This window comes from Erythrolamprus reginae, chromosome 8 (genome assembly GCF_031021105.1).
Source record: "Erythrolamprus reginae isolate rEryReg1 chromosome 8, rEryReg1.hap1, whole genome shotgun sequence".
Lineage (NCBI taxonomy): Eukaryota > Metazoa > Chordata > Lepidosauria > Squamata > Dipsadidae > Erythrolamprus > Erythrolamprus reginae.
In genome coordinates, this window is record NC_091957.1 from 57,551,252 (window position 1) to 57,572,380 (window position 21,129).

A 21,129-nucleotide genomic window follows, 5' to 3' on the forward strand; every position below is an offset into this window, starting at 1 on the left:
GATAGATTGATCAGGGGACCCCAAACTTGGCAACTTCTAAGACTTGTGGACTTCAACTCCTAGAATTCTCCAGCCTTCAATTCTTCAATTCTCTGGCAGTTAAACTCCACAAGTAATAAAAGTTGCCAAGCTTGAAGACCTCTGTTGTAGATTCACGTCTCCTCTTTTCGGCAGCCCAAGCTGGGGGACTGTTAATCACAATTACTGTATTTTTCAGAGAATAAGAGGCACCTTTTTACCTGCCAAAAATGGATGAAAACGTGGGTGTGTCTTATATACCAACAGAGAGCTCTGTTTTCTCACCTTCAATCACCTTCATTTTTATTTCATTAGAAAGAGCACGGTTTTCCCCTCTATCATATATGTTGTTTTTTGTGATGGTTTCTTTTCAAATAAGGCTGCCAAAATCACTTAAGTGGACACCTGGTCCACTTGACAAAGAATGACCCATAAAGAAGAGAGGGGGACCACTTTTAAATTTTAAGTGGGTTTGGAGTCGCAGAAAGCTGGGTTAACAGTGGCTTATAATCATGGGCTTGTTTATCAATGGGGCTTGTATTTGGAGGGGGACGGCAAGTAGATTTGGGTGGAGAATTCTGGGAATTCTTGTCCAGAATCTTGGGGTGAGGATCTATGTTGCTCTGTGTATCTCCTGGAATTCCAGTTTTTTAAAAATAGATTTTGAGACCTCTTGTGAGCACTGATCAACCGTCTCGACTCGTCTCTGGTTTTCGCTGCCTAGATTCGATGCTCCTATTGGCCGAGAGGTTAGAAGGCCCCTTCAACATCGAGTCTGTCATGGACCCCATCGATGTGAAGATTTCAGATGCCATCATGAATATGCAAGAGAACAGCTTACAGGTGTCCCAAAAGGTAAATTGGGGGTCTTCTTCTTTTTTTAAAATAGATATGTTCTGCCGGGCTCTCTGGTAGGAGCCTCCCGAAAATTCAAGGGTACAAATTTCAGACACACACACGTTTGAAAATTCAAAACAATGTTCTTTTATCCCAAACGTCAAAATAAACTAAGAACTCTTTTTGTATTGCAAAGAGCACTCGTCCCAAAACAACCAGATTGTCTGTACAATTAACCTTAAGCAGTCATTAAGTACTTAGCTAGCAGCTGTGAAGAAACTTCATACCCCTTTTTCTTCCAACAAAGTGACACACACACACACACACACACACACACACACACGTTGCTCTGTTTTGTTTTCAAAGGCTTGTAAAATCAACAAGCAAAGTCCAGAAACCAGCAACCCAGGATTCCTGAAGAACTGCGATCAGATACTCTTCCACAGCAGCCAAACCCACACGCTGATATTTATAGCAGCAGCCCTAATTACAGCAGCCCCACCCAACCACAGGTGGCCTCATTTTCTCTTGTAATAATCCTTCAGTTGTTGTCTCCTATGCATCACTCTACGCATGCGTGGATGTTTCATTAATTCCTGTTCAGAATCCAAAGATGATACAGATGATTGATCTCCTCCTGGGCTGTCTGTCAAACTCCCCTCTTCTCTGTCAATCATGCTGCCTTGGTCAGAGGAGGCTTCATCGACAGATTCCATCGGGAGCAAAACAGGCCTGCGGCATGTGGGTGTCTCCTCCACATCCACCTGCACATTCCTTGGGGCAGGAGCTGGGCCAGAGCTGACCACAACACAAATACATACAAATTTTTAATACCTTGCTTTCTCCTCCTTTCCTTATTGTGTTTTATATATAACTCTACACAGTACTCAGCTTGCGGTTTTCCATATCGATATTTTTCATGCTCTACTAAATTAACTCTATGTCTCCTAGAAGTAAAACATATATAAGTATATAAACTTATATACAGTGGTACCTCTATTTTTCCAATAAGAATCAATGTAAAAGCAAATAATGCATGCAAACCCATTAGGAAAGAAATAAAAGCTCGGAATTTGGGTGGGAGGAGGAGGAGGAAGAGGAGGAGGACAGTTGCTGCCGAAGGAAGAGGGGAGGTGAATCAAAAAAATCCAAAACTTTAAGGCTTAAAAAGAAAGAAAGAGGGACTATGAAGCGGCGAGGAGGAGCACACGCCTTCCATACACCCGGCGCGAGGCTGCCTCTCATACACTGCCTCCCATACACTGGCTGCTGCTACCTGCTTCCTCTTCCTTCCCATGCTGAAGGGCTGCCCTCTCGTCTTGCTTGCTCGCTCCTTTCCTTCGCTGTGGTGACTCCTCGGCTGCCCAGAGCGAAGGGAGCATTTCTTTTCTCTGGGCGTGTTAGAGGTTTATTCCCTGTCCAAGCGCCCAGACAAAGGAAAACGCTCCGTTCGCTCTGGGCTGCCAAAGCCTCCTTAAGTGCCACCGAAAGGCTCCTCTGGCAGCCCAGAAAAGCAGGAAACTGGCCGGGCCTTTGTGCCACTCTCAAATTTCCTGGGAAATATATCCGGGCTCAGGTTCTTAAGTAGAAAATGGTTCTTAAGTAGAGGCAAAAAAATCTTGAACACCCTGTTCTTATCTTGAAAAGTTCTTAAGTAGAGGCGTTCTTAAGTAGTAGTAGTAAGCAGTAATACACAATCAACACTCAATATTACAATCATACCCACACATAACTTTTAATGGTCAGAAGAGGGGGGGCATATGCTAGTTGCCCCACGCCTGGCAACATAGATGGGTGTTAAGGCTCTTGCGAAAGGTGGGGCGGGTGGGGGTAGTCCGAATCTCCGGAGGGAGCTGGTTCCAGAGGGCCGGGGCCGCCACAGAGAAAGCTCTTCCCCTGAGCCCTGCCAGACCAACTCTGTGGGACCTGATCGGCCTCTGGGGTTTATACGGCAGGCATCCACGCTCTTTCGGCACCCGAGGAAAAAAGGTTTGCCATCACTGGCCTAGGTTTTTCATCCCGTAGTTTACTGATCCTTTCCATTTCTCTCTGTTTTTTAAAAATTTTATATGCCAGCCATCTTCCCGGCTTATTGGCATATTCAATTTCTTTTTGGCTTTGAGCGTTTTATTCATTGTGCCAGTTCCTCTTTTCCTGTATTGTTTATTTTGTAAATAAATAGTAAGATCAATGTGTTGCTTTACTTCCTGTCTTTGAGGCTCCTTTCGTAGCTTTCTCTCGGCTTCTCTTCATTCATTTTGTCGTCGTTTTTCTAAACTTATTTTCTCGCCTAGGTTTTTCAAGGATGCGGGCAACCCAAGATGCTGGCGCAAGGCCGACCTTCGCGCTCAGTCTCGGACAGCAGCTTCAGCGCTCGCTTTCGGCCTTACAACCCCGAGGAGCGTCCCACCACAGCCGCAGGAACGAGTTTGGATCGACTGGTGAGTATGGAGCCCTCAGTGAGGACCGTTGTGGCCTGAAAGTTGCTTGCAATAGTGCAGTTGAAGCCACCGGTCAAGTTTTTTGGGAAAATGACATGTCACAGTTGTGCTTTGACCTCCCAAAGAAGGAATAAAATAGAACAGAACAGAATAGAATTCTTTATTGGCCAAATGTGATTGGACACAGAAGGAATTTGTCTTTGGTGCAGATGCTCTCAGTGGACATAAAAGAAAATATATATTAGAATAGAACAGAATAGAATAAAATTCTTTATTGGCCAAGTGTGATGGGACACAGAAGGAATTTGTCTTTGGTACAGATGCTCTCAGTGTGCATAAAAGAAAATATGCATTAGAATAGAATAGAACAGAATAGAATAGAATTCTTTAATGTCCAAGTGTGATTGGACACACAAGGAATTTATTTTTGGTGCAGATGCTTTCAGTGGACATAAAAGAAAATATACATTAGAATAGAATAGAACAGAATAGAATAAAATTCTTTATTGGCCAAATGTGATTGGACACACAAGGAATTTATCTTTGGTGCATAAGCTCTCAGTGTGCTTAAAAGAAAAGATACATAAGAATAGAATAGAATTCTTTATTGGACAAGTGTGATTGGACACACAAGGAATTTATCTTTGGTGCATAAGCTCTCAGTGTGCTTAAAAGAAAATATACATTAGAATAGAATAGAACAGAATAGAATAAAATTCTTTATTGGCCAAATGTGATTGGACACACAAGGAATTTATCTTTGGTGCATAAGCTCTCAGTGTGCTTAAAAGAAAAGATACATTAGAATAGAATAGAATTCTTTATTGGACAAGTGTGATTGGACACAGAAGGAATTTATCTTTGGTGCATAAGCTCTCAGTGTGCTTAAAAGAAAAGATACATTAGAATAGAATAGAATTCTTTATTGGACAAGTGTGATTGGACACGCAAGGAATTTATCTTTGGTGCATAGACTCTCGGTGTGCACAACAGAAAAGATGCATTAGAGTAGAGTAGAGTAGAATAGAATAGAATTGCTGAGTTGAAGTCCACAAGTCTTAAAGTTGCCAAGCCCTTCACTGTTCAGACCCCTCCACCAAAATGAGGGTGTACCTTACTTATAGAATTTTAAACCAAGAACATTACAATACTTACAAATTATAGAAGGATTCCAGTTTATTCTTTATATACCTTGGTCTCGAATTCTACTGACCATATAACCTCTAACCCTCTCCCGTCGTCCCCATCAGTTCCTGCACTTTATTTTCATTAATCGCGTTCATCTTTATATCCATAATTTCAAACTTGAATGTGTTCCACCGTGCAGCAGTTTTGCACTGTCCATTTTTTGAGCTGGGTTTTCTCTTGCTGAACCCAAGGTGACCGACGTGAAGGAGAAGTTGAAGCAAGCGAAGAAGTTTTGGTCGTCTCTGCCCAGCAACATCTGCAGCAACGAGAAAATGGCCGCTGGAAACATCCACGAAGAAGACTGCTGGAACGGGAAGAATAAGAGCAGGTGAAGCAGCCGTTGCGATGCTCCGCCTTTCAAGGTGGTTTGTTTGGCACGTTGTGTAAAGCCAGAAGTGCTGGAAAGCCTTGTTGGTGGAGTAAGCCACCGTGGCAGAATTCGCCTTCGGGGTTTTGGGGTTTCGAGTGCTCCTAGCGGGTCCCTGCACTTTCTTTCATCCATGTTTTCTGATTTAATGTATCTTGGGACTGTTCTGTCGGGCTCTCTGGTGGAATCCTCCCAAAAATTCACAGGTACAAATTTCAGACACACACACATTTGAAAATTCAAAACAATGTTCTTTATCATGAAAATTCACTTAAACCAAGCCCTCTTTTGGTATAGCAAAGAGCCCTCGTCTCCAAACAAACTGGTAATTTGTACAAGTCCCTTATCAGTTCTGTGATACTTAGCTTGCAGCTGTGAGGCAATTCACAGTCCTTCTTCTTTCACAAGAATTGATCTCCTTCTGAGCTGTCTGCCACACTCTCCTCCTCCCTGTCACTCATGTCTTCTTGGTCAGAGGAGCCTTCATCAGCAGATTCCACGGGGGGGGGGAACAGGCCTGCAGCATGTGGATGTCTCCCCCACATTCCCTCCATGGGAAACCCCACCTCCAGACTTCTGTGTTTTTGTGATGCTGCAGGGGAATCCCAGCAGGGGAATCCCAGCATCGCAAAAATGAGCACTTTGCTGGCAACGGAAGTCCAGAGGAGGGGTTTCCCAGCGAAGGGAGCATCAGTGAAATCGCAAGTTCTCAAAACCCCACCTCCGGACCTCTGTGTTTTTGCGATGCTGCGATTTCACTGAGGCTCCCCCTTTAATCCTGGTCATCTCGGGCTTTTCTGGGCTGCCAGAGGAGCCTTTCGGTGGTGCTTAAGGAGGCTTTGGCAGTCCAGAGCGAACGGAGCGTTTTCCTTTCTCTGGGCGCTTGGAGAGGGAATAAATTGAGGATTGCCTCCACCGAAGTCAATCCTGCACCTGACCTTAAGCGCCCACCTTTCTCCCCAGGTACCTCTTTGCCGTGATGCCGAACGGCTTAGCCAACCAGGCAAACAACCCCGAGGTGGAAGTTGACACTTCGAAGCCAGACATCATGATCCGCCGGCAAATCATGTCCCTCCGTGTGATGACCAACAAGCTGAAGAACGCCTACAACGGCAACGACGTGGACTTCATAGATATAAGTAAGTGGGTCTTGACACTGCCAGGTATCCAGCGAAGGCTCAAAAGGTTTTGGGTGCCGTGGGAGGATGATTTCCTGCAGAATTGGCCTCCGAACATAGGCCATTAAGCGAGGACCATTTGCACCCATCCAAACTGCCATAAAAATGCTATTGCCCATCGTCTTCAGATTACCGTATTTTCAAAGTATAAGACACACTTTTTACCCTCCCTAAAAGAGGTTAAAAATTCAGGTGCATCTTATACTCCGAAGGTAGATTTTTTCGAAGCTTCCCCCCCCCCAGCCCTAACTAAGTGCTAATGATCTTCCCAGCTTTTACCTTGCAGGTTCTTTCATTGTTACTCTTTGCAAAGAATGTTTTCCAAGCCCTAAGTCTTTGCAGGGGTTTTTCATTGCTCTAACTTGCTCTGAATACGTTTCTTTCCAGCCCTAACCAGGTGCTAACAATATCCCCAGCTCTTACCTGCTTGCAAGCTCTTTCATTGTTACTCTCTGTCAAAAATGTTTTCCAAACCCTGTCTTTGTAGTTTTTTAAAAAAAATTGCTCTATTTCCTCTGAATGTTTCTTTCCAGCCCTAACTAGGTGCTAGCTATGTTCCCAGTTCTTACCGGCTTGCAAGCCCTTTCATTGTTACTCTCTGCAAAGAATGTTTTCCAAGCCCTAAGTCTTTGCAGGGTTTTTTCCATTGCTCTACTTGCTACAAATGTTTCTTTCCAAGTGCTAACAATGTTCCCAGCTCTTACTGGCTTGCAAACTCTTTCATTGTTATTCTCTCCAAATAAAGTTTTTTTAAAGCCCTAACCAGGGGATAAAATATTGTGCTGCAGCTGACCAAGCTAAGGACACTGGCCAGATGAATACCTGGTAGGCAGGTTTCCCCCACCCCACCCTATTTTCCTCCCCAAAAACTAAGGTGTGTCTTATACTCTGAAAAATACGGTAGTTCTGTGTTTCTCAGCCTTGGTCCCTCAAGGGGGGGCGGGATTCTGGGAATTGCCCAGAAATCCCCAGCTGTGATGGCTGGGGAATTCTGGGAGTTGAAGTCCACCTCTCAGCAACAGGAAGAGATAAATCTCAGTTTATTGAATCTTAAAAAGTGGATTATTATTTATTTTTTGTTCCTCCCCCCCCACCAGGTGATGAAGGCAGCGGAGAAGGCAGCGGAAGCGGGTGCGAATTGCACCAGTGTTCTCCTGAACTCGTGCAGAACGCCACCGAAGTCACGCAGAAGGTCAACAAAATAGGTCAAGAAATGACTGATTTGGCCGTCCGCTTCGGCCCGTCGGAAACCGTTCTGCTCTTAAGCCTCTTTTTCTTCCTTGTGGGTCAGAGACAATGGAGATAACTAGGGCCGCTCCTCCTTTTATTATTATTATTATTTTTTTAAACCGTTGGAGAGGGAGGGGGAAAAATGGACTTTTTTTAAAAAAAAAAAGGAAAAGAAATAATGCCGAGGGGCTGGATTCCACGTTTGTACCAGCGAGAGACTTTTGGGGGGAAAGTTTCAAGAAGGTTCCTTTGTAAGTTAAACGGAAAAAAACCATGTACAGTTTTTTTTGTAAAAAAAAAACCACAACAGCTCTCATTGCCACTGGTTTTAAATCTCCCCCCCCCTTTGCCCTCTTTTCACATTTTTGGAAAGGGTTTGAGAGGGTTGAAATGACAAAACTGTTTGGGCCAGTTAATCTGATCTGTTGACCGAGAAGCCACAATAAATGTGGGACAACGAGTGTGTATATACAGGCCTGTTGTTAGCTCTGGTGTGTGTTGTTGCTTTAAAAACAAACAAACCACGGGCTTTCTTTTCTTATTGCTCTGTTCCTTCAATTTTATTTTCTCTTTCTTTTTTTAAAAAAGTCAAAAATCAGCTGGTTCTAGATGGGTGTGAGTCCGAAGTTTCTTTCTTGAAATGAGAAATTTTATCTGTAGAGAAGTGAACGGATTTTTTTTAAAGTTATCGTATTTCATAGGCAAAGAGGGAAGTTGCTTAAAAAGCAACACAAAAGCCACACTCTTTTGCCCAGATCTCATGTGGGGCCTGGTGTTTCTTTAGAAGGAAGAGTGTGTGGATTTTTGAGAAGAGTCTTAGCCTTAGATTCTAAGGCAGGGGTCCCCAAACTTTTTACACAGGGGGCCAGTTCACTGTCCCTCGGACTGTTGGAGGGCCGGACTATAAAAAACCCTATGTACAGATTTTCCTATGCACACTGCACATACCTTATTTCTTTCTCTCTCACTCACTCATTCTCTCTCTCTCTCTCTTTCTTTCTCTCTCTCTCTTGCTTTCTTTCTGTCTCTTGCTCTCTCTGTCTCTTTCTCACTCTCTCTTGCTCTCTCTTCCTCCCTCCCTCCCTTTCTCTCTTCCTCTCTTTCTCCCCCTTCCTTCCCTCCGCCCTTCCTTCCTCTCCACTTCTCTTTCCCTCGCTCTTTTCCCCTTCTCTTTCCCTTTTCTTTCTTTCTCTCCACTTCTCTCTCTCTCTTTTCCCTCTTTCACCCTCCCTCTTCTCTCCAAGTGGAGGACTCACCCGACAATCCTCCACCCTCCGACCCCGGACTCCCATTCAATCCCCATTCAGAAAACAGGAGCTAGCAACTCAAAGAGGAGGAGGCGGGTGTGTGCGTGTATGTGTGTGTGTTGTGTCCAGCTCGGCTTTCGGCAAGCCTTACTTTACCTTGGGTGAGATGAGATTGAGGGGGACATTCTCACTGCTTTTCCAGTGCGACCTTGGAAAAGACCCGCGGGCCAGAAAAATGGCCTCAGGGGGCCGCATGTGGCCCGCGGGCTGTAGTTTGGGGACCGCTGTTCTAAGGTCTCCCTCTTGCCAGAGGATAGGGCCAATCACCTCTTCGTCATCCTCAAAATGTCTTCCGCGACTAACCATACTTCTGTCGACTGCAGATTCTCCATCAACTGTACACAAACGTTTGTGAATGTTCCCAACAGTTTCTTTCTCCGCGGTGAGAAATTCCATGATGACTTGTAAGATACATCACTTACAGATGCCATTTTGAAACACGGCTGAAGCTACGCTGTCTGTCTGAAGAGTCGCAAAATTTACACACCCACTCCTGACAGTTCAAATAATGAATATCTAAAGTTTCGCATTCGTACCATTACTATAGGCTGAGAGAAAAAAAAATTGTGGTGCATTCCTTTCTGGGCAACCGTTGTAAATGAGGCAGAATTTAGGCCGGCTCTTTGCTAGGTGTTTTTTCCTACTCAAATATACATAAATACAAAATCTGCAAAAAAAATGTGCCTATACAAAGGGTGGACAAAAAAAATGGAAACCCTTTGCAGCTCTTCCGTGGAATCCAGATTTGTGAAGCTCCCTTCGAACAGTTTTTGTGGAAACTGGGTTCTGTACGTGTCTATTGAGCTCTGCAGTGATTTTAGGAGCTATGGTCTTGCAATCCGCTCTAACAATTCGCTTTAGAGTCTGACCGGTCTCTCTCAGACAACTTCGACTTTCGACCAGACCTGTGCTGGGCTGAGGACGTTTTCCCTTCTCTTTCAAAAGCAGTCATGACTTTTGAGACATGACCTCTTGAAACGCCAAACATCTGGGCACTTTCTGCTACACTAGCGCCTGCCATTCGAGCGCCCAACAATTTGGCCTCTTTGAAAGTCTGAGAGCTCTGCCATTTCTAGAAGGTTATAACCCATTTCCTTAAATTTCTGTAAAAAAAAAAGGTAGTTTAAAAAAACATATCAAATAGCAGACTTTTAAAAAAACATTAAAATATGTCATGTTTTGATTGATTTGAACATGTTCAAACATTATGATGCCAAAAAGTCAAGTGTTTCCATTTTTTGGTCCGTATATGCATGGGGTGTGTGTATGTATTTTAAACAGCTGAAATGTATCCCCGTCCTCTTTTTTTTTTTTTTGCAAGAAAGAGAAAAATGTCCTAATTGCTTCTCAGAAACAACCTCATTCCTCAGGAATTTCCTTTTTAGCGCGTGCTGCCCCCCCACCTCCGCAAAAGGCGAATGAGTCTGTAAAGGAGTGACGCCCTGACAGGATGCCTTGGACGGTGCTTCCTTAAGAGGGTTGGGTTGAGTCCAGCTGTTCGGTGTTCTGACCGGCTCCCTAAACGAAGGGATTCTTCAAAACAGGGGTTTCTTCTCCTTTTTTTCTTTGCTAAGGATTTCTGTCGCCCTCTTGATGAAAATTGAGTCATAAATAGACCTTTATTACAGTCAAAGACCATCAATATAACATTATTATTATTATTATTATTATTATTATTATTATTATTATTATCAATACAACACAGCAACCGAGATCACTATGCTGGATTTCGTATTTTATCCCCGGTTGGGCACTTCCCAATCATCATCAACATTATTATTATTATTATTATTATTATTATTATTATTATTATTATTATCAATACAACACAGCAAACGAGATCACTCTGCTGGATTTCGTATTTCATCACCAGTCGGGCGCTTCCCAAGCACCTAGGACTGCGTGATGTAGCGGCGAATTATGTCTGCCGATCCCAGTAAAGGGGCCTTTTGCGATTGACAGATGGAGATTTTGTCAATTCCGATGGTTTTCAAATGTCCGCTGAGATCCTTTGGCCCTGCGCCCAGCCTGCCAAGTACCACTGGGACCACTTTCACGGGCTTATGCCAGAGTTGTTGCAGCTCGATTTTTAGGTCTTCTTCTTCTTCTTCTTCTTCTTCTTCTTCTTCTTCTTCTTCTTCTTCTTCTTCTTCTTCTTATTATTATTATTATTATTATTATTATTATTATTATTATTACACACGCACTCCTGACAATTCAAATAATGTATATCTAAAGTTTTGCATTCGTACCATTACTTTAGGCGACCCTCGTAAATATTATTATTATTATTAATAATAATAATTAATAAATGTGTGAGTCTGGTAGGGAGTTCCATGCATCAACTACTCGGTTACTAAAGTCATATTTCCTGCAGTCGAGTTTGGAACAGATATGAACTTTGAGTTCATATCTGTTGTGTACTTGTGTGTTGTTGTGGTTGAAGCTGAAGTTGTCGTTCACAGGAAGGACGTTGTAGCCGATGGTTTTATGGGCTAGGCTTAGGTCGTGTATAAGGCGACGTCGTTCTAAGCCCAGGATTTCAAGTCTAGTTGCGTAGGGGATCCTGTTGCGAGGGCTCTTCTCGTAAAGTATCTAGAGCAGTGATGGGGAACCTTTTTCCTCTCGGATGCCAAAAGAGCTTATGCACATGATATAATGCCTGCGCAAATTGCCCACACCCATAATTCAATGCCTGGAGGAGGCAAAAACAGTTTCCTCCACCAGCCAGAGGCCCTCTGGGGGCTGGAAATGGCCTCTTCCCCAACTTCTGGTGGGCCCAGTAAGCTTGTATTTTGCCCTCCCCAGGCACCAAAGGCTTCCCTGGAGCCCAGCGAGGGTAAAAATGCCCTCCCCCGCCTTGCAGAGCCTCTGTGCAAGCCAAAAATCAGCTGGCTGGCACACACATGCACGTTGGAGCTGAGCTAGGGCAACAGCTTGCATGCCGAGGGATATGGCTCCGAGTGCCACCTGTGGCATCCGTGCCATAGGTTGGCCATCACTGCTCTAGAGCAGTGTTTCCGCTGGCTGGGGAATTCTGGGAGTTGAAGTCCAAATAGCTTCAAGTTGCCAAGGTTGGGAAACAATGCTCTAGAGTATGTAGTTGCTTTGGGTTGAGCTCAGCGTCTTTGGCATCCATGGCAGGAAACATCTGGAGGGTGGGTCCTCGTGACGCATCTTCACATGTGTTGCTGTTTTCCGCCGTCTTATGTAATGTGACAAAAGGAGGGGGGCGTTTAAGGAGAGCTGGCATTGCCCTTGGCAGGATGGGCAGGGAGTCAGGCTTTTCAAAGTCCTTTTCTCTTGATTCCAAGCCAAAGGAAGGAAGCGTTTTGCAATGAAGCTCCAAACCTCCTTTCTAAAATTTATCTCATTGGACCGGATGCCCAAGAGAAGTTGAGATCCTGTAGCCTGAACTGTTGTGCAGTCAGGCGGTAGGGAAAGCGAGTTGAATGCTTGGCTGCATAGCTTGAGGTATCACAAACAGGAAGAGGGAGATTGTGATCCCGCTGTAGAGAGCGCTGGTGAGACCACATTTGGAATACTGTGTCCAGTTCTGGAGACCTCACCTACAAAAAGATATGGATCAAATTGAAGGGGTCCAAAGACGAGCTACAAAAATGGTGAAAGGTCTTAAGCATCAAACTTATGAGGAAAGACTTCATGAACTCAATCTGTAGAGTCTGGAGGACAGAAGGAAAAGGGGGGACATGATCAAAACCTTTAAATAGGTTAAAGGGTTAAATAAGGTTCAGGCGGGAAGTGTTTTTAGTAGGAAAGTGAACACCAAAAAGGTTAGTTGGAGGAAAGATCAGAAGCAACAGGAGAAAATATTATTTGACTGAAAGAGTTGTAGATGCTTAGAACAAACTTCCAGCAGATGTGGTTGGTAAATCCACAGTCACTGAATGTAAACATGCCTGGGATAAACACAGATCCATCCTAAGATAAAATACAGGAAATAGTATTAAGGGCAGACTAGATGGACCGGGAGGTCTTTTTCTGCTATCAATCTTCTATGTTTCTATGTTGTGTGGCCCTAAATAAGCTGCAACTTTTTATCGGGAGCGGAAGAGAGAAAGAAGATCCCATCGAATAGCTTTGGATCTCTTGGGCAAAGGGGGCTTGATTGAGCCAGGCCTGGGTTTATCCTTCTGCAACCTAAAACAGGGTGGGCTCCCTTTGCGTTGAGATGGGGATCTCCTCTGTGGTCCCAGGTATCATTTTAGCACGTTTCCCCCCCTTCTTTAGAGCCGGGGTGGCACAGTGGGTAGAGTGCAGCACCGCAGGCTCCTTCAGCTAACTGCTAGCTGTAGTTCAGCGGTTCAAATCTCACCACCGGCTCAAGGTTGACTCAGCCTTCCCTCCTTCCGAGGTGGGTAAAACAAGGACCCACGTTGTTGGGGGCAAGAGGCGATTCTGTAAACTGCTTTTGGTCAGCCCTTGTGGTGAAACCTTTCTGAAACTCTGACCATTCAGTGTGCAACATTTAATAAACATTCCCAAATAAAAAGTGATTTAAAATTTAAGCTTCTTCCACCGAAACAAAGCAAAAAACGGCACGTCTGAAGTTCTATTTTCTTCCACAAAGCCCCCCGATGTGCCCAGTCCTGGAGATGGGAGGAGGCCAGCCTAGGTTTTAACCACAGGCTTCTCGGAATAAGTCAGACGCTGTGCCCCAGTGAATGTTGGTGGGGCAGGCGACCTAATCCTCTTGTTTTGGCTGATTCTGCAGTTCCCAAAATACCTCCCTTCCCATCTCCATCCCTCTGGGTTGTGGTTGCCGCTTCGCAGAGGGCCCTTGGAGGAATGGTGAGACGTAAATAACCCAACGCTTCTTGGTTTCTTGCATGGCGACAGGGATGGGATCCCAGGCCATGCCACAAATGAGCCCAGCTCAACCGATGTCGTAGCTTTGCCCTCTTCCTGGAGACGGGCTTGAGCCAAGATGGGCTGGCTCAGCCCTTTTGGTGGTCTTGAGGTTGGAGGCGAAGGATCACCTGACAGCGTGTGATTGTGTGTGTGTTGCATTTTCCCCAAGGTTGCAACTTCAGCTCTGAAGTGTGTAAAGGGATTCATCGCAGCTGGAGGTGCCTCCTTGGGGGAGAATTTTGGAATTTTCATAATTTAATTCTCAGTCCTCCTGGTCATGCTTGTTAAGAACATAAGAAGAGCCCTGCTGAGTCGGTCCGAAGCCCACCAAGTCCAGCATTCTGTGTCCCACCATGGCCCCCCAATTGTCCATGGGGATCTTAAGCAGAAAGAGAAGGCAAGACCCTCCCTTTCTCTTGACCCCCAACAAATGGTACTCAAGGGAATCCTGCCTGCCTCAACCTACATAGAGGCGGCACTTGGACATCTGTTTCAATAACCACCTATGATACACATTGCATCCATGAATCTGTCTAATCCTGCCTTGAAGCTATCCAGGCTGACAGCTGTCATGACATCTTCTGGAAGGGAATTCCACAAACAATGACCCTCTGGGTGGAGAAATATTTCCCTTTGTTTGTCCTCACTTTCTTACCTATGAGCTTTAGGGAGGGCCCCATCGTCCTAGTATTGTGTGATAGAGAAAATAATTTTTCTCTATCCACCTTTTCTATCCCATGCATGATTTTATACACTTTGATCAAGTCACAACTCTTCAACACCGTCTTTCAAGGCTGAAGAGACCAAGGTGTTGCAACCTGGTTTCATAAGGGAGGGGCTCCATTTCCTTGATTCATTCTTGTTGCCCTTTTTGGCACCTTTTCCAGTTCCATTCTATCCCCCTTGAAGTGCGGTGACCAGAACTGTACACAGGACTCCAAGTGTGGTCTCGCCATTGATTGGTACAGAGGCAAAGGTGCTTTTCCAAAAGGCAACTGGACTTCCTTGTTTTGTTTAATTTTCTTTTGAGAACTTTTTTGCTTCTCATATCCAAGAAGCTTCATGGTTGAGAAGTGCAATGTTTTCCAAAGGGAAAAAAAGTTTAAGAAATTTGGGGTGGGTTGTTCTTCCTCCTTGTGCCCTGTAGCACAGCTGGCAAAAGGGCCTCCTGGTGGCACCTTAAGGTCAACCAATCTATCTAACAAAATGAAATTCAATGGGGGAAAAAAGTCAGGTTCTACATTTAGGCAAGAGAAACAAAACACACAGGTGCAGTATATGTGGTACCTTGCTCAGCAGGAGTTACTGTGAGAGGGATCTTGAAGTCCGAGTGGACGACCATTTAAATAGGAGCCAGCCGTGTGCAGCAGCTGCCAAAAAAGCCAACACAGTTCTAGGCTGCATCAACAGAGGGAGAGAATCAAGATCACGTGAAGTGTTAATACCACTTTATAAGGCCTTGGTAAGGCCACACTTGGAATACTGCATTCAGTTTTGGTCGCCACGATGCAAAAAGGATGTTAGACTCTAGAAAAAGTGCAGAGAAGAGCAACAAAGAAGATTAGGGGACTAGAGGCTAAAACATATGAAGAACGGTTGCAGGAACCGGGCATGGCTAGTTTAATGAACAGAAGGAGCAGGGATTGCCAATATCTTCCAATATCTCAGACGTTGCCACAAAGAAGAAGGAGTCAGGCTATTCTCCAAAGCGCCTGAGGGCAGGACAAGAAGCAATGGGTGGAAATTAAACAAGGAGAGAAGCAACTTAGAACTAAGGAGGGATTTCCTGACAATCGGAGCTATTAACCAGTGGAACAATTTGTCTCCAGAAGTTGTGAATGCCCCAACACTGGAAGTTTTTAAGCAGATGTTGGATAACCATCTGTCTGAAGTAGTGTAGGGTTTCCTGCCAAAGCAGGGGGTTGGACTAGAAGACCTCCAAGGTCCCTTCCAACTCTGTTGTTATTGTTATATAGTTTATTTTAATCTATTTAATGTGTATTAACAGATTAAAATAAACTATATAACAACAACAGTCCCCTCCAACGATACTGTTTTCCTTCTGGGTTGAAGTTCCTTTGGAAGAGAAGTCCGAGCAGTGAGTTGCGTCTTCCAAAGCAGAGCAGATGTTCAACCCATCCTTGCACCATTGCAGAGAAAATGTCTCAAAGAGTGTGAATGTTTTCTAACAAAGCTCCCCAGGGACGAAACATCACAACGCTGATGTCGACTGTGGAATGTGACAGTTGAAGCCAAGAAGACTTTTGTGTTCGGCCAGGACAAATGACTCACTCCGCGCAATGTTGAAATGTGTTTCTGTTTTGGGGCAGATGTTTGGAAATCGGAATCCTTGTGGCCATGTCAGGCCTTTGAGATGGGCCGGATCGGGAAGTAGGCGTTGTAAGGATTCCAGGAAGGCTAATTTATTGTTGTAGGGCAGTGTTTCCCAACCTTGGCAACTTGAAGATATCTGGACTTCAACTCCCAGAATTCCCCAGCCAGCATTCGCTTATTTGTTTATTTTATTTTATTTATTCATTTGTCCAATACACAATACATATGGAAGAGAATAGACATGAAGTAATATATATAAAGATAATATGTAAAAATAGAGGAGAAGATATATGAAAGGAAGAAAATATATATGATATATGAGATAAAGGAAAGACAATTGGACAGGGGACAAAAGGCACAACAGTGCACTTATGTCTGCCCCTTACTGACCTCTTAGGAACCTGGAGAGGTCAATCGTGGAGAGTCTAAGGGAGAAATGTTGGGGGTTAGGGGTTAACACTATTGAGTCCGGTAATGAGTTCAACGCTTCGACAACTTGATCGTTACAGTCATATTTTTTACAGCGGTGATAACATAGAATGGGACGCAGTGGTTCAGTGCCTAAGACGCTGAGCTTGTTGATCAGAAAGATCAACAGTTCAGTGGTTTGAATCCCTTCCACCAACCTATCAGTTCGAAAGCATGTAAAAAATGCAAGTAGAAAAATAGGGACCACCTTTGGTAGGAAGGTAACGGCTTTCTGTGCGTGTGAACCAGACTGAACCCAGGTTGGGGTTGAGACTCTAGAAAAGGTGCAGTCTTCCAATATCTCAGGAGCTGCCACAAAGAAGGAGTCAAATTATTCTCCAAAGCACCTGAGGGTAGAACAAGAAGCAATGGGTTGAAGTTGAACAAGGAGAGAAGCAACTTAGAGCGAAGGAGAAATTTCCTGACAGTTAGGACAATTAATCCATGGAACAGAAGTTGCCTCCGGAAGTTGTGAATGTTCCAACACTGGAGGTTTTTAAGCAGATGTTGGATAACCATTTGTCTGAAGTAGTGTAAGGTTTCCTGCCTAAGTAGGGGGTTGGACTAGAAGACCTCCAAGGTCCCTTCCAACTCTGTTGTTATTATTATTATAAGATGAGAAATACTGGTACTGTACAGGTAAACTCCTTCCTTACATCTTATATACATTATATACACTGCTCAAAAAAATAAAGGGAACACTCAAATAACCCCACCCTAGATCTGAATGAATGAAATATTCTCATTGAATTCTTTGTTCTGTACAAAGTTGAAAATGCTGAGAAAATATGAAATTGATGGTCAATCAGTGTTGCTTCCTAAGTGGACAGTTTGATTTCGCAGAGGTTTGATTGACTTGGAGTTATATTGTGTTGTTTAAGTGTTCTCTTTATTGTTTTGAACAGTATATATTATGCGCCATAAAAACAGCCACAAGGAAAGCTTAAAATTTGTTTATTTACATTCCACCAAACGTTGAGCCAAAAAAAGCGAAAAGCCTTGCAGGAACACTTTGTTGCCACTAGATGGCACCCCCTGCCAGTGTATTAATTCAAACCAGACCATTCGCTTGAGAATTGACTTGTCTCTCCAAAGCAAATAAAAAAGACATTTTCAAATGGGAAGAATTTTTAAAGGCATTGAATGCAAACTCCCAGGAGGGATTTTTTTTCCCTGGGAGTTGAAGAATCTCTAAAACTCAATCTGGAGGGTTTTTCCCCTAAGTGATTGTGTCTGGTTTGTTTTGTCACGTATGTATTGGTGTATACAAAGATATAATATTTATATACATGATACTATTAAAAGAGAAACATTAGGACAGGGGGTGGTGCACTTATGCACAAGATTGTTCTGCTTCGTACATCAAACGGTCTGCCTGCCTTGGGGACTTAGCGGCAGGGCTAAGCCAAAAGAGGAGGGGGCAATTAAAGCCGAGTGCAGCCGGGGGGGGGGGGCATTGTCTCCAAACTCTGGGGAGTCCCGGGAGTTGGAAGTCCACAAGTCTTAAAAGTTGCTGTTGTGGTTCCGTCTGAGGCCCCTCCGGGAACGGCTGACCTTCTGTCGGTTTCCAGCTCAGAGGGAGAGGCTGAGGAACAGCAGGTGCAGACAGACGAGGAGGAATCCCAGGCTGAAGAAGAGGGAGGACAGCCAGAGTCCCACCAGGGGGAGCTCTCCCCAGCAAGCAGCCTGGATTCCTTAGAGGAAAGTGCACAAGCCATAATTGATCTGCGACAACGAAGAGCTAATCAGAGACGGAGTCAATTGGCTAAATACTTTCAGCATTAAAGTGGCAGCAGCTGGGTTTGGGTGTGGTGCTCTTGGGAAAGGCTAAAAGGCAGACCCACCCTTCCTGGCTTGTGGAGTTTTATCTTTGAGAGTCGTGGGACCTGACTGTGAACTTTGGTGTCTTGGAATCCTGGTTTGGGCCTTTGACTATTGAAACCTTGGGGGGGGGGGGGTGCCAGCAAGAAGCTTGCTGTATTGTCTGGACATCAGGACCCTGCTGTACCGTATTATATCCTGTCTGTTGGGAAGAACAGGTTTTTCCTCTGTGCTTATTTTTTCCAGTTATAAAATACTTTTGGCTTTTACCAGAGTGTCTGGCTGTTTTTTCCAGTTGGTGTTGAGGTCTGGGGGAACCCAGACAGAACAGTTGCCAAGTTTGGAGACACCCCTGATCCAGACCTGTTCTGTCGGGCTCTCTAATTCACAGGTACAAATTTCAGACACACACATGTTTGAAAATTCAAAACAATGTTCTTTATAATGAAAAGTCATTTAAACCAAGCCCTCTTTTGGTGTAGCAAAGAGCCCTCGTCTCCAAACACACTGTTCTGAGATACTTAGCTTGCAGCTGTGAGGCAATTCACAGTTCTTCTTCTTTCACAAAGTGAAACACACGTTGCTTTGGTTTAGTTTCAAAGCGGGGAAAAATCAGCACACAAAAGGTCAAAGTCAGTAACGCAGTCACGAAACACAAGGATCAGATAATCCTCCACAATGGCCAAACCCACAGGCTGCTCTTTATAGCAGCCTCACTAATGACCACAGCCCCACCCAACCACAGGTGGCCTCATTTTCTTTGATAATAATCTCTCAGTTGTTGCTGCCTATGCATCACTCTCCGCATGCGTGGCTGTATCATTAACTCTTGTTCTGAATCCAAGGAGGAGCTAGATAATTGATCTCCTTCTGAGCTGTCTGCCCCACTCTCCTCCTCCCTGTCACTCATGTCTTCTTGGTCAGAGGAGCCTTCATCATCAGATTCCACCGGGGGCAAAACAGGCCTGCGGCATGTGGATGTCTCCCCCACATCCACAGTCCTTGGGGCAGGAGCTGGGCCAGAGCTAACCACAACACTGACCAATCATTCTTTCATCAGCAGCCTCAAGCGAGGTTGGATTTGAACTCGACTCTTGGGTCCAAAGGGGCAGAAGAACCAGAGGGGGATTCGAGCAGGAGGAGGTTTGGTGGAGAAGAGAAGCAGAAGACCAAGAAAACGTTGATGCTTTTTTATTATGCTAAATCTAAGATACACTTTACTTAATTTACTTAAAGAGGGCTGGTGAGACCACATTTGGAATAATACCGTGTTCAGTTCTGGAGACCTCACCTACAAAAAGATATTGATCAAATTGAACGGGTCCAAAGACGGGCTACAAGAATGGTGGAAGGTCTTAAGCATAAAACTCCCAGGAAAGACTTCATGAACTCAATCTGTGGAGGACAGAAGGAAAAGAGAGGACATGATCAAAACATTTAAAGATATTCAAGGGTCTGATCATTGTTTACCCCTTGAACTTTTTTAAAAATCTATTTTTTTAAAATGGGAAGCATTTTTGGCATAAACAAATGCTGCTTCCAAGATCTGGGGATAGATGGGTGGGTGGATCGATGGATGGAAGGAAAGAAAGAAAGAAAGAACGAATGAAAGAACATTCTTAGAGATTTCTCTTCCAAAAGAAAAAAAGAAGAAAGAAAACTCAACAGTATTAACCAGCATGTCCAAAAGCAAATAAATTGGTTTGACAGGTGAATCCGATATAATTCACTTTGCAGTTTCCATCAAACTTTCTAGAAAGGGATAAGAAATTCTCTTGACATTTTGAATGGTCCCATAGCATTGAGATTTCAATGGCACCAAAGCCAGAGGAGAAAAACACCCCCCCAAATCTCTGTTCACAAAGCCCTCAATACACACACAGCTGCAGAGATGTAATACGCACACACACTGACCTACCCAAGAACCAGACGGAATGACATGATGAAAACACCAATGGTTTGTGCAAACATTGAGAGTGAAGGGAAAAAGAATAAAATGCAAGCCAAAGGAATACAGCTGCAGCCCAGGGGGAAAAACTCCAGGGCTTCTGTGAAGGGCGAGCAATAAAATCAACCTGAAGGCTGCTCTCAAGATCTCAATCTCCATGTTAAGGTGGCATTGTGGCATCCCGGTCTCTCTTGGAAGAGCAACAAGGAGGAGACAACCAGAGAGAAAGGAAACGACACCTGGTGGATCCAGTCCTATGACCTACACAGCTAAGAGCAGAGGTCTTCAAACTTGGCCACTTTAAGACTTGTGGACTTCAACTCCCAGAATTCTCCAGCCAGCTATAGAAGTCTTCAAGCTTGGCCACTTTAAGACTTGTGGACTTCAACTCCCAGAATTCTCCAGCCAGCTATGGAAGTCTTCAAACATGGCGACTTTTGGACTTCAACTCCCAGAATTGATATATATATATATGAATTTGTGTATGGTGGAGAAAAAAATAAAAAAAATGATTGTTTAGAATGCTTAACTGCATAGCTAGAGGTATAACAAGCAGGAAGAGGGAGATTGTGATCCCGCTGTATAGAGCGCTGGTGAGACCCCATTTGGAATAATACTGTGTTCAGTTCTGGAGACCTCACCTACAAAAAGAGATGGATCAAATTGAACAGGTCCAAAGACGGGCTTCAAAAATGGTAGAAGGTCTTAAGCATAAAACTGATCAGGAAAGACTGAATGAACTCAATCTGTATAGTCTGGAGGACAGAAGGAAAAGGGGGGACATGATTGAAACATTTAAATATGTTAAAGGGTTAAATAAGGTCCAGGAGGGAAGTGTTTTTAATAGGAAAGTGAACACAAGAACAAGGGGACACAATCTGAGGTGAGTTGGGGGAAAGATCTGAAGCAATGTGAGAAAATATTATGGGACTGAAAGAGTAGTAGATGCTTGGAACAAACTTCCAGCAGACGTGGTTGATAAATCCACAGTCACTGAATTGAAAGATGTCTAGGATAAACATATATCCATCCAAAGATAAAATACAGGAAATAGTATAAGGGCAGACTAGATGGACCAGGAGGTCTTTTTCTGCCGTCAATCTTCTATGGTTACTCAAAC

General features: G+C 44.1%; 1 protein-coding gene across 1 annotated transcript in view; it reads left to right on the forward strand.

Moving 5' to 3' along the window:
• Positions 1-7,726, forward strand: part of GPC4 (glypican 4) — a 53,117-nt gene extending 45,391 nt beyond the window's left edge. The window contains exons 5-9 of the mRNA XM_070759998.1: positions 743-873; positions 3,150-3,296; positions 4,676-4,812; positions 5,815-5,990; positions 7,127-7,726. Coding sequence (XP_070616099.1) covers positions 743-873; positions 3,150-3,296; positions 4,676-4,812; positions 5,815-5,990; positions 7,127-7,335 — 800 coding nt within the window. The 3' untranslated portion in view covers positions 7,336-7,726. The remainder of the gene's footprint in view (positions 1-742; positions 874-3,149; positions 3,297-4,675; positions 4,813-5,814; positions 5,991-7,126) is intronic.
• Positions 7,727-21,129: the final 13,403 nt, after the last annotated feature.